Source organism: Cupressus sempervirens, chromosome 1 (genome assembly GCF_028749045.1).
Source record: "Cupressus sempervirens isolate cs-2001-9-10 chromosome 1, ASM2874904v1, whole genome shotgun sequence".
Classification (NCBI taxonomy): Eukaryota; Viridiplantae; Streptophyta; class Pinopsida; order Cupressales; family Cupressaceae; genus Cupressus; species Cupressus sempervirens.
Window position 1 is genome coordinate 20,625,529 of NC_143118.1, and position 12,820 is coordinate 20,638,348.

General features: G+C 40.0%; 1 protein-coding gene across 23 annotated transcripts in view; it reads right to left on the reverse strand.

Moving 5' to 3' along the window:
* Positions 1–12,820, reverse strand: part of ECH2 (enoyl-CoA hydratase 2) — a 203,669-nt gene that overhangs the window by 163,942 nt on the left and 26,907 nt on the right. For all 23 annotated transcript variants that reach the window (XM_089816095.1, XM_089816101.1, XM_089816085.1 and 20 more), the window contains 2 exons: positions 11,388–11,410; positions 11,102–11,207 (listed from right to left, as the gene is read on the reverse strand). In XM_089816095.1, coding sequence (XP_089672221.1) covers positions 11,102–11,207; positions 11,388–11,410 — 129 coding nt within the window. The remainder of the gene's footprint in view (positions 1–11,101; positions 11,208–11,387; positions 11,411–12,820) is intronic.

A 12,820-nucleotide genomic window follows, 5' to 3' on the forward strand; every position in this document is an offset into this window, starting at 1 on the left:
ATGTCTCTGTTTCCCCGTGGAGGAATCTGGCTGGAGGAGGGAATGGAGTCTAGCGGAAATGTTTTTTACCCACGGCCTTTCTGGCGGAGGAACTTAGAAGTTTTATGCTCGCGGACAGGCTGTCCACGGGGCTTTTATTAACCCGCGGACAGACTGTCCGCGGGGCCATTCCCTTTCACACCCGCGGACAGGCTGTTGCCCACTGGGCCTTTGTCTTCGCCCGTGGGACTTTTTCACCCGCGGACAGACTCTGCCCGCGGGGTCCTTTTTCTTTTTCTTTTTTTAAAAATTTTTTTTGACCATTTTTTTTTAATTTTAATTTTAATTTATTTTTTGGCAAAAATAAAATAAAATTAAAAAACAGCACCTCAATTTTGCCTCCAGGCGTCGCCATTCTGCAACGACGACAAGGGAATCGTCTAATCATTCTGTGACGGTGACGGCATCTTCCTGGCATGGTAGGATTCGTTGACTGCGTGAGGTACCTCTTGCCCGTCCAATGTTCCCAACTTTACCACTCGATTGTCGTCGACCTCCCAAATTTGATATGGTCCAAGCCATCTGCCCTTAAACTTTTCCACTTTGATTTCATTCCGACTGTCGTACGCCTTACATCTGTTCTGTGCCACCTCCGTCGCCCACTGTACCTGCGATCGTCGTGCAACTGGATTATTTCCTTGCTGTCGGTGCCCTTTCACTAATTTTATGCTGAGGTGTAACCTTTTCTTTCCGTGCGGTCCATTCACCATGTACCGGATAGTGGGATCTTTCATTTTTCTGTGTTCAGACTGTATGTTCTTCCCCTCAGCTTCAGCCATGGCAGCTTTTCCTTCTTCCGCTTCCCTGCATTCCTCTAAACATTCGTTTTCCTCCTTTTTCTCACCTTCGTCGACCCTTAGCATATTACAACTCGGAAAGAGTTCGTAGTCTTCTATCTGCTAGTGGTAAAAGCCATTCACCGAGTCCAAGTCGTCGTCATTCGATCCTCCGTCAAGTCTCAATACTCCTCCTTCATCCAGTTTCATTCTTCTCTTTCCTTCGTCGTCACTTTCGCCGTCACTTTCTGAATCTGACAATGCTGCCTCCTCACCGACCATTTGTGTATGCAGGTCAATTGTGAATCTTTTGCCTCCGCACTCCATTGATAGGGTATTTCGTTTCCAATCATGTTTTACTTTTGCTTGAACCAACCAATCCCGTCCCAGAATAGCATCATATCCTTTTCTTTTTAGTGGAATGACCACAAAATCCAATAAAAATGGTTGCGTACCAATTGTTACCAATGCTTTCAAGATTCCCAACGGTTTGATTCCATGCTGGTCCACCGTGAGAAACTGGAATGTAGGTGGCCACAGCATCCGCTTTCCCAACTCTTCCAGGTATCCTCCGGTAAGACATTCACGCCGGACCCTCCGTCAACAATTGTCTTTGTAAAAACATTTCCCGAAATCCCCATCTCGACGACCGCCGGAGGCCGTCCGGAGGTGAGTGCGAGCAACATCGGGTCTGTTGTCATCACTTCCCTACTGTCCCTTCCTGTGTCCTCCGTTGCTTTCGAAAATGGTGTATGATTCAAAATGGCCGTCCGTAACTGGGGCATTGTGAGGAGGTCACTTATCTTGACCGGTATCTCCGTTTGTAAGATCTGTCGTACAATGTTTTGTTCTGCGAAGTTCTTTGCCAAGGTGCCGGTGATGTCCTTCAACTGAGATGTCCCTGCCAATGATGCCTTTTCAATTTCCGCCTGCATTTCCCCCAATTTTCTTTTTTCCCCACTTGCCTCCGTGTAATTGTCAAAACCTCCTCTACATCTGTGCCGATAGTGACCAAGTTTACTCTAGACTTTGGACACTTGGAATCTTCGTGATCACCGAGTCCGCACCATCTGCATAATAATTTCGGTGTGTTTGCCGTTGTACAATCCCGCGCAAAATGACCCCACAAATTACACGCTTGGCATTGAACAATCGGTCGTCCGTTTGCATCATATTGAGTTCAACTTCAACTCCCATTATTATTGTTATTGTTTGCATTGTTGTTATTTTTCCCTCTGCTATTATTTCTGTATCCTTCGGATGTGGCACCATCAATGTTTGCATTTCCGTTACTGCCCGACGGGGAAGCCTGCTGCGTAAGAAGCACCTACGGAGATCCTCTTGTCTTCATGTTAAAGGGACAGTCCTTTGTCGAATGGCCCATGATCTGACAGATGTCACAAAATTGGTTCTTTGGACACGATCCTTTAATATGACCGTTGGTTTTACACTCCGTGCACCACAGTTCACTGCCTTTTGGCTCCTTCTGCATGTTTTTAAACTCCTCCATCATGCGAACCATATCCTTCTGTAGGGCACGAACCTTCTTGCTGCTGTCTTCATCGTCGCTGCTATCATCTCCGGTAGGCTCATCGTCATTAGAATCAGAGGAGCCAATTTTCTTCTTCTTTGTCTTCTGCTCACTTTCAAGGTCCAGTGCTCTGTTATAAGCGTCCACATATGACAACGGTGGCACAATTTTCATTTTCCTCCGCAACTGCGAGCGTAGGCCGTCCACAAACCATCTTTTCTGCAATCCGTCCGCCGGCTTGCTTTCCATTTTGTTTATTAAGTCTTTTAATCTCCTGGCGTAGACGCGGACAGTTTCGTGCTTCCCCTGTTTTGTATTGAAAATCTCTGCTACGATTTTATTATCGTCCTGCAAGAGTTTAAATTCCGCTAGGAACTCCTTTTTAATCTTATCCCAGGTATCCAGCTTTTGCGGATCTGTATCCGAAAACCAATCAATTGCGACACCCTGTAGGGTTGCCGAAAATTGCTTGACCCATTCGTTGGCATCTGTGATTCCATTTGCCAGCCAAATCGTCTCACATGTCTTACAATGTCGGATGGGGTCGGCTATACCATCGCCCTCAAACTTCGGCAGCTTTTCTTTGGGTCCCGCCATCACAACACTGGAGGTCTACACTGTCACACCAGAGGTCTGAACTCCCACACCGGAGGTTTGTACTCCCACACCGGCGGTCTGCACTCCCGCATCGGCGATCTGCACTCCCACACCGGAGGTCTGAACTCCCACACCGGCAGTCTGCACTCCCACACCGGCGGACTGCTCTCCCACACCGGCGGACTGCTCTCCCACACCAGAGGTGTCGACAGCTACGAACCTTGGTGAAGAAGAAGGATCTTCTGAAGTTGTTTCCCCCGAAACTCTATCCCGGACGAAGAGGTCACTCCACGCTCATGCTCCCTCGGCACTGCGAGCCGTGCAAGTTGATGCTCTTCTGTCTGAATTTTCTTCCCTCGACGAACACAATTTCAAGAACTCATCCCGTGCTTCTTCCACCAATTCCAGCCGCTGCCGAGTCTCCTCCAACAATTCTTCTGCGCTCCGGTTTCCGTCGGCAATCTTCTGAAATCTCCGTCGGCGTTCGGCTTGCTGTGCCAGAATTAAATTCTCTTGCGTAGTACAAGTTCCATATTTTTCCTTGACCTTATTCCGATCTTTGTTAAGCTGATTTGGCATTAATCTTTATTCCTCCCACCTTCCAGATTCATAAGGCAATGGCGCCAAATGTTTACTGTACTGGTAAAGAAATCAACGTATACAGACAATAGAACAGAATAGCAGAATTTCTTCGCATATGCCAGACATATATTATGCTTGATAATATCCGTAATAGTAGATTATTGATGCTTTACAATGATCCCAGATGGGATATAAATACTACCGCCGAACCTTCCCGAAGGAGTCCGTCGGCCACAACATTACATCAGCTACAAACTATTTACTTGTCGGCTACAAAATACAAAACACCGATGACAGTCAATCCGTCAGCTACAGAAACACCGCCGGACCCATCCAGTCGGCTAGCATCCACTTACTGAGGGATTGAACAAGTGCATCGAGTTCCAAATTATAGGAAGAGTACTTTTGTTTTGCTGCATTTAGATTTTCACTAAATAAAATCACTGGTCTATTGCTTTGCCTCAAGACTCCTCCCACTGCTATATTACTTGCATCACATTCTACAACAAAAGGTTCATTGAGAGTAGGTAACTTAAGAATAGGCTTAGTAGCTACCTCTTTCTTTAATCTTTCAAATCCCTTGCTTGCTGCTGGTGTCCACATAAACTTGGTCTTTATTCCGTCTTTGATGGTATCCATCATGGGAGCACATATCCCACTGAAGTTCCTAATGAACTTTCTATAGTACTGAGCTACGCCATGGAAACTCCTCACTTCACCGACATTTTTAGGAGTTGGCCAACTCAATATTGCTGCAACTTTGTCTTCATCCATTTTCAGATCTCCTTGTGAAAGAACAAAGCCTAAATAGACTAGTTCCTGCTTCACGAAATCACAGTTGTCTAGATTGATGGTAAAGTGCTCTTCTTTCAATTAGACAACACAATCCTAATATGCTCTAAGTGCTCTTCTTTACTCATGCTGAAAATAAGTATATCATTTGAATAGACTACAACAAACTTACTTGTGAAGTCTTTCAACACCTCATTCATGAGCCTCATGAATGTGCTTGGCGCATTGGAAAGGCCAAATGGCATAACTAGCCATTCATAGAGCCCTTGAGTGGTTTTAAACGTTGTCTTCCATTCATCTCCCTCTTTGATTCTAATTTGATGAAAACCACTCTTAAGTTCTATCTTGGTGTAGTACTTAGCCCCTCCTAAGCAATCCATTAAGTCTTCAATCCTGCGTACGGGAAACCTATACCAGATTGTGATCTTGTTTATGGCTCTAGAATCTGTACATAATCTCCATGTTCCTCCTTTCTTGGGTGCCAAAATAGTAGGCACAACACATGGGCTAATGCTTTTCCTTATCAACCATTGATCCATCAACTCTTGTACTTGCTTTGCAACTTCTCTATTTTGTTCAGGAGTTAGCTTATAAGGTGCCTTGCTTGGAAAAAAATGCTCCTGGAACCAAGTCTATTTGATGGTTGATTGCTCTTTTAGGTGGTAGTACTGCTGGTGTACCATCTGATATAATGTCCTTAAAGTCATCAAGAATCTGCTGCACCTCTTGAGGTATTGACTCCTTAGCTTCTCTTTCTTCCTTCGGTTTCACCACAATGGCATAACCCACTCCCTCTTCTTTTGTCAAGAGTCTTCGTGAACTCTTTCCCTTTCAATAGAAGCACATTAGGTCGACTTTCTTGGTTTTTAGATTCTAGTAATGACTGAATTTTATAACTCACCCCATCCTTCTTGAAGGTGTAGGAGTTGAGCTCATCATTGTGTATGGCTTTCCTATCAAACTGCCATGGTCTACCTAGTAACAAATGATAGGCATCCATCACATAGAATCTTGTCTTTGTAGCCTCCTATGGTGAACTCAGTCCATGCTTGCTCATTCACCAAAACATGCTGCTCCTTGTTTGGCCAGGTGACCTTGTAGGGAGTGCTATGAGGTATTTTTGGAATCTTGAGACTACCTATGGCTTCCTCTGAAATGATGTTATCAGTAGACCCTAAGTCTATGATAACTTTGCATACCTTTCCCATAATCTTGCATCTCACTCTAAAGAGTGATCTTCTTTGCTTTGGCTCTCCTTTGACTGGTTCTTTAATCAGGATCCTCATTATCATCAAGTTCTCCACACTCTCAAAATCCAATTGAATGTCAGGTGACTTCACACTTGAAGCATCTTCATGGATGTAGGCTATCTTCTTTTCTCCTTGTGATGCTGACCCCTTTTCAGGACACCTATAGGCAGGATGCCCAAGTTGCTGACAATGGTAACACTTCATTGTAGCAAAGTAGGATGGTTCCCTTCCTCCTGGTGATCTACCTCGCCCTCTACCTCTGCCTGAACCACCTCTTTGACTCGTCTCTCCACTTTGTTCAATCAGCTTGGACTCACCTTGAGATCTACCTACATTGCTTCTACCTCCATAGCTTCCCCTTTGTCCTCTACCATCTCTACCTCTTCCTCTGTTCTTTGAGGTACGATCTTGCTTTGAGGCATGTACGAGAGAGGTGGAAGGGAAGCGCACTGAAGCACAAGAATGGGGAATAACCGACCCACCTAAGTTTAACAATGCACAACGTGCCAAATGTAAGATAAAATGGTGAACAACCTGAAGAAGCAGAAACTTCCCAAATTTAGTGGGGATGGGTCAGAAGACCCAACCCACCACTATAAGACATGTATGATCATATGGGAGGTGAACAATCAAGATGATCAAGACTATTGATTGAAGGCCTTCTCGGTTACCTTACGGGGAGTACCAATTGAATGGTACATAGACTTGCCAGCGCGACCCAAAACAACTTGGAATAATTTGAAACAAGCATTTGAGGTAGAATTCAAGTTACTTTGTAATGATGACGAAGTGGTAGCAAAATTTTTTAATACTCATCAAGGGAAGAATGAGTCAGTTTAGGCCTACCATCGTAGGCTAAAGAAACTTATTGGCGAGCTAGATAACCAACTGGTGGATGGCTTGAAGAAAAGATGGTTTATCGACAGACTTACTCTACCTATTCAAATAAAAAATGTACCTCCATCCTCTTGCATAAAGGTTTGCAATTGGGTAATGGATATAGAGAAGGAGAATAAGACATCTAGAGGGAAGAAGAAAATCAATGACGATGATAGTATACATGGGGGTAATGAGGGAAGGATATGATGAGAATGATGAAAGACATGCAAGCAAAGAAGGAAAAAAGGAGGGCAATGAATTGTGGTGCACCAAATGCAAAAGTGAAGGGCATTGTAACATGCTAACATTTCATACTAATTTAATATATTGGAAATAAACAAAATAGCATTTCTTTTCATGGTAAAATGAAAGACAATTATAACTACCTTAGCATCATCTATGCATGGTTATCGTTTCCTTTCCATTTATACATGTTCAAGTAAAGAAATAACTGATTTAATTGCTTCTTAATCCAATAAAAGAGAAACTAACCATATTATCTACCTACAATACATAACTGAAAATGCAGAACATAAATATAAAGTAAAGTACCCAAATTTCAAATGTCTTGCATATACACTTTGACCTTGAGTTGTGTATGCCTTGGCTACTAGAGGAGAGGAGAAGCATTTCCAAGGGCTTAACCTCCCAACAGCAGACCCTTAAGTATTCGCACACAATCTTTACTGAGAAACGCCCTACCTACCTTGGGAATTAGGCTTGGGGCACCACTATCCATCCACTAAGCATCTTGGTGTTCGAGCATCAGCTTAACAGCCGACTAAGTTTAGGATACCTTCCATACAACTATCTGCCAAATGTTAACAACCCTGACCTCTAATGATAACAACAACAAGCATGCCACTAACCTACCTTGGCCAAGGATTTGTGCAGGTACTATGTACCTGATCAGCCACCGCTCAACTTGACAACAAGACTATACTAAGGACTATCATGAGCTGACACAGGTTTAAAACAAATTATATTACTTGCTTATGTTAAAAATGGTTCTTTTCTTTTATCATGCAAGAATAAACCATAGTTCAATGATTGTCATTTCACACTCTTCATCTCGACCATGTTGGTCTTCCTGGATGAATCATTCGATGGATGTATAAGCATTTGTAATCACAACCAATGTATTTGCCAACTTGGCCTTGGCATTATAAAAGATAATCTAAATGTTTAAGCATTTATATTCACAACCAATGCATTTGATGAGCTGGCCTTGGCATTATAAAAGATAATTTTAATGTCTAACCATTTATATAATTGTGAATTTTGGAAAATCTATTCTTGATTCACAAGGTGTGGTTTCTTATCTTAGGGGATATATTACACATCCCTGTATAAGCTGCACTCCAATTATTCATGATTCCAAAAAGAGAATTTCTTAAATAAGAATTGCCATAGTTCTGGAGCATTCTTACGATGTATACATACAGAAAGAGAACATTGGACCATTTCTTGATCAGTTCTAACAACAATACTTCAACTTTCCAAGCAGGCTTCAGCTATGTCTCAATGTAACATTTTGAAAATAAAACATAAATTTAAGCAGTGGTGATTTCATGACTTGATTGGAGGTCATTCTTGCACCGGTTCGAATAATTCTTGAACAATGCTAGAATGCCCAATCACTAAATGCTATGGAAAACAAGGTAACAATCAGCTATTGTCGTTCTAGTGCAGAAGGTTCGGCACCAAAAAATTGATTATGATCGACTCAACACGTGTAGAAGGTCGAAGCACTATCTGAATGTAGAAAGGAGATAAAGGATGGTGTGTTTATTCGATAAATGTATGAAACTCGCAGAGATAAATGCGACGTAGGAATGAAAAGAATCTCTCATCACAGATTGTATGTTTTCCATCAGAGGTAAGAATGTTGTACTCTAAATGACCTTTCGTACCATAATCTTTGCCTTCTCGGCTATATGTTTAGTTACAAGCAAGATTGTGAAAGTGGCAAGGAGTTACAAGATACAAGGCCATCGGCTCAATGTGGCAATAATATTAATATGGTCACTGAAATAATATAAGGTCGATGATATGTATAGAGATACGGCCGCTCAAGTTGAATAATAAAACTATTGCAAAAGAATAAAATCACCCCATGCTAATACCTTTATATTATAATATCATACCCCATCTACCTATAATTGTGCATGTATCTACACACATATATATGTGTGTGTGATATAATAACAACATACCTAGCGTATACGTCTTCTATCAAGTGGGTGTATACATACATCTTATTCTAATTCACGCATACAAACATATATATGTATTTATATGTGTGTGTGCGTGTGCATATATATATATATATATATATATATATATATATATATGCAAGCATATGTAGATACCATGGTATTATTGTATTAAGGCACGACAATATCATATGAAATTCTGAAATCAATCCAATTCTAAGGTTATTACTTTCTAATTTAATGTTCAATATCTTCTCTTTTTTAATAATGCATATTTATTGACCAGGTATGATGCAGAGGATAGGGTGATGGACCCAAGTAACAACCCAAGAGCAAATTTGTAACAATGTGCCAAGTGACCCTTCTAGGTCTTGATGATCAAATCCTGCAAATGGTCAACTCCAAGAGGTTTTGAAGCTTCAATAGGTTTTTTTTGGTCTACCTAACATGTACCAAGCATCACCTTTGAGTTTCAACGCCTTTTAAGCAAAAATGCACAATGCACCCAAATATTGTCAATGCAACTTTTCAATTCTGTGACAGCAGCAAGACAAATAGGTGAATAACTTTTGCTTTTCCCAAAAGACTCCTTGAATAAATGGATGTTTTAGATACCCTTTATCCTTATACAAAACATATGTAAAACTGAGATACACTTCCTTTGGCAAATATCAAAGTTTCTTCACAATGACCCTATCTTTAACAATGGAACAACTAGTGCATTTACAAAGCAACATATAGCAATACTTAATGTATGGACTTCAAACTTTGTATAGGCTCATCAAATGCCTTCAATTAGACGATTACACAATCAATTTCAGTCTATGGCTTCATTAGCCCCAAAAGCCTCAAATTTTCCCTCTTGAAACCCTTGTTCCTAGGGCCTTCTAGATCTCCCACATGCCAAAACTTCCAGACCCAATTGGAAGTGCAAACATCATTATTCCAACATTCCAAACATGTTCCAAACATTTAACCATGCCCTCCTTAAGGCCAAACTCCCGCTGCTTGAGCCTACTAGGCCCGTTTTCACCAATTTTCACCCATGTTAGTGGATAGCTATCCTTCAAACCTTGTTAACTGCAAATGTTAGTGCATATCTGTAATGTACATGTTAGATTTGAGCCATCACATGAAAAACAGCAGAAATATCTCATGGAATGACCATGATTATTAGTAAAAACCCTCAAAATTGCTTGAAAATGTGAGTTTCCAGCCAATCAGTGAATAATAGGTTAATAAAATGCAATGAAAAGTCAGTAGATCTTCATGAAACAGTGTTAAACATCAATGGAAATGATCATACCACTTACTCCTATCAGATTGGAACTCAAAAACACCAAGAAATCTTCAAAATGCACTCAAAACAAGGCTTTAACATTCCATTTATGGAGCAGTGAGTACAATGATAAGGTACAGGCCGTACCAACACATATTTATATGTTTGGGAGATAGTTATTAAACCCCTTAACTGACTCCAACTCGTTTCACTTCCTATTCCTTCATAAAATTTAAACTATGGAGTTTCCCTCCAAAATGCCCATGAAGCCGTTACATTCAAGATTTGAATTTTCTAAAGCAATAAGCTAAGTTTTAAGTGACTTATTGAATGTTTCAACTTATGAAATGACTTGAGATTATTATGAGACCTTATTAGGACCTATCTAATGACTCACTTACCCTATGCAAACCTAGACATTACTATAATTCAAATCTCATGGTCCTTTACAACTTTTCAATATGAAAGTCTTTCAAAACATTATACAATATTATCACTCTTTATGCTTGCAAATGCCATGATTGGTTGCAAAATGGACCAATTGATGCCATGAGATTCTCCATGTCCTCTGAGATGACCTGGACCCTCAAGGTAACCTATGATGAGCATATGATGCCCCTGCATCAAGGTAGCTCATGGTAGTCCCTAGTATACTCTTGCTTGCCTAGCTGTTTACCCCTTAGCCTTGGTGGTTAGAATTCATACCTGTCGACTCATAGGTGAAGTGGAGTGTTTATAGTCCAAACAAGTGTGCTATAGTTTTCTAAATTTAAACGCTGCCCCAAATAATAGCTTAAAGAACATCAGTGAAAAGGTTAGAAATGCACTTGATCATCTTTGTGAATTTTTGCAATAAATTTGCACTCGATCTTCTGCATTGTTACAGCAGTTCATTATTTTCTATTCCATCAGCATCATTATATTTCTGTATAGTTGTAAATGGAGGTTATTCTACAGCAGATTTCCTGTAGTAAACCCTGGGTAATGTTATGAATAAATGCATACCAAACTTCTGAATATCTTGAAATGAAACTCTACAAATTTGCGATTAACCAAAAATAACTAGAAAACAATGTCAAGGAATACATGCAAACTGGACACTGGTAAAGGAAAACAGAAATTGGGTAAAAGTGGACAGAAATGTTACATAAGAATATAACCTGAATGTAAGACTGCCCATATTGATGGTATACATATTTCAATTCTTCTTCATCCACAGCATTAGCTCCACATGCTCCAACACCAAGTGCGTAGAGTGCCACATCCCTTAAATATCAACCAAATATGTTAGCAATACAATGGAAGGTGTTAAAAGAAAAATGAGATTCTAAATTGTGAAATTTGAGAACATAGAGCGGCTACCTTAAACATTTTCATAGATGTATCATAAACTAAATTTGTGTTGCTAAATAAAACAATGAAGACGCTACTAGTGGCACTGCATACCTTTCCGTATAATTGAAAAAGGACTGAATTTAAGCCAGCACCATCAGCACAACAAAGAAAGAGAGTATCAGCTGTAAACAATGAACTAGAATTTTTTGGCAAGAAACAGTGTGAATGCAACAAGAACATATGAGAACCATCACAGGAAATTTCAATGAAAAGCAGAGTGAATGTAAGATATGTATAAAAATACACACTTGGTACAGAGAAATAGTAATGACAAGTCCATGGGAGGCACAAAGTATGTACAAACAAGTTCTAGAACTTAAAGATAGGACATTTGAGGACATAAGAGCACTACAATGCATATCTGATCATCTATACATTGCAACTGACGAGGTGCATATACATTCTATAGAACTTTTAAAATGACAATTTTAAAGCTTGATCCATTTCACGAATGTTTTTCACTTAACTCTGGAAAAGATAATGAGGCTAATTTTCTCCTTCAAATTAATCTCATAAAAGTACAAATAATTAAATGCCTATCACAAGGAGCTACATTTAAGCTATTAGAACACATAGAAAATTACAATATACATCTACTTGTATCAGACATGCTATTCATGTCTGTTGTAAAATGCAGATTCAAGTTCATCAATACCATGTGAGAATGTAGTTATTATGCTATTGTTCTTTTGGCAGTTTATTAAATTTTCTCAAGTCTTCTGTCCAGTGAGAAACAAGCAGCATCCAAGAGCTCTCTACTAACCTCTGGATCATAACTCTTAAAAGATAATGAGGCTAATTTTCTCCTTCAAATTAATCCTAATAAAAGTACGGATAATTAAATGCCTATCACAAGGAGCTACATTTAAGCTCTTAGAACACCTAGAAAATTACAATATACATCTAGTTGTATCAGACATGCTATTCATGTCTGTTGTAAAATGCAAATTCAAGTTCATCAATACCATATGAGAATGTAGTTATTATGCTATTCTTCTTTGGCAGTTTATAAAATTTTCTCAAGTCTTTTGTCCATTGAAAAAAAGCAGCATCCCAAAAGCTCTCTACGAACCCCGATAGCTTAAAATTTGTAAATCAGTTGCATAGGAGCTATCTGGGATCCTATGAGATGTCTCAAATGAAGAGAAAACTTCAATGCAGCACATTGACAATGAAGGAAGCCACCAAAGATGTAAAATAATTGTTGTATCCTTACCAAAACCACCTCATTCATCCTTGTCATTATTATATATTTACCCCACTTCAGTCATTTAGTACATCACTAACATCATTTTTGTGATTCAAACATGCTTAAATTCAGTGTAACCCCAGTCTAGGGTACATCGGGATGGCAGGATGAATTTCTGGGACACGGGGAAAATAGACCTCATTTTCGGGATGGCGGGGGGACAGTCAGAGGACGGCAGTAGGGGGAAGACAAGGCAAGAAGCGGTGTTGTATAGTATACATAGAACTTGAAATGC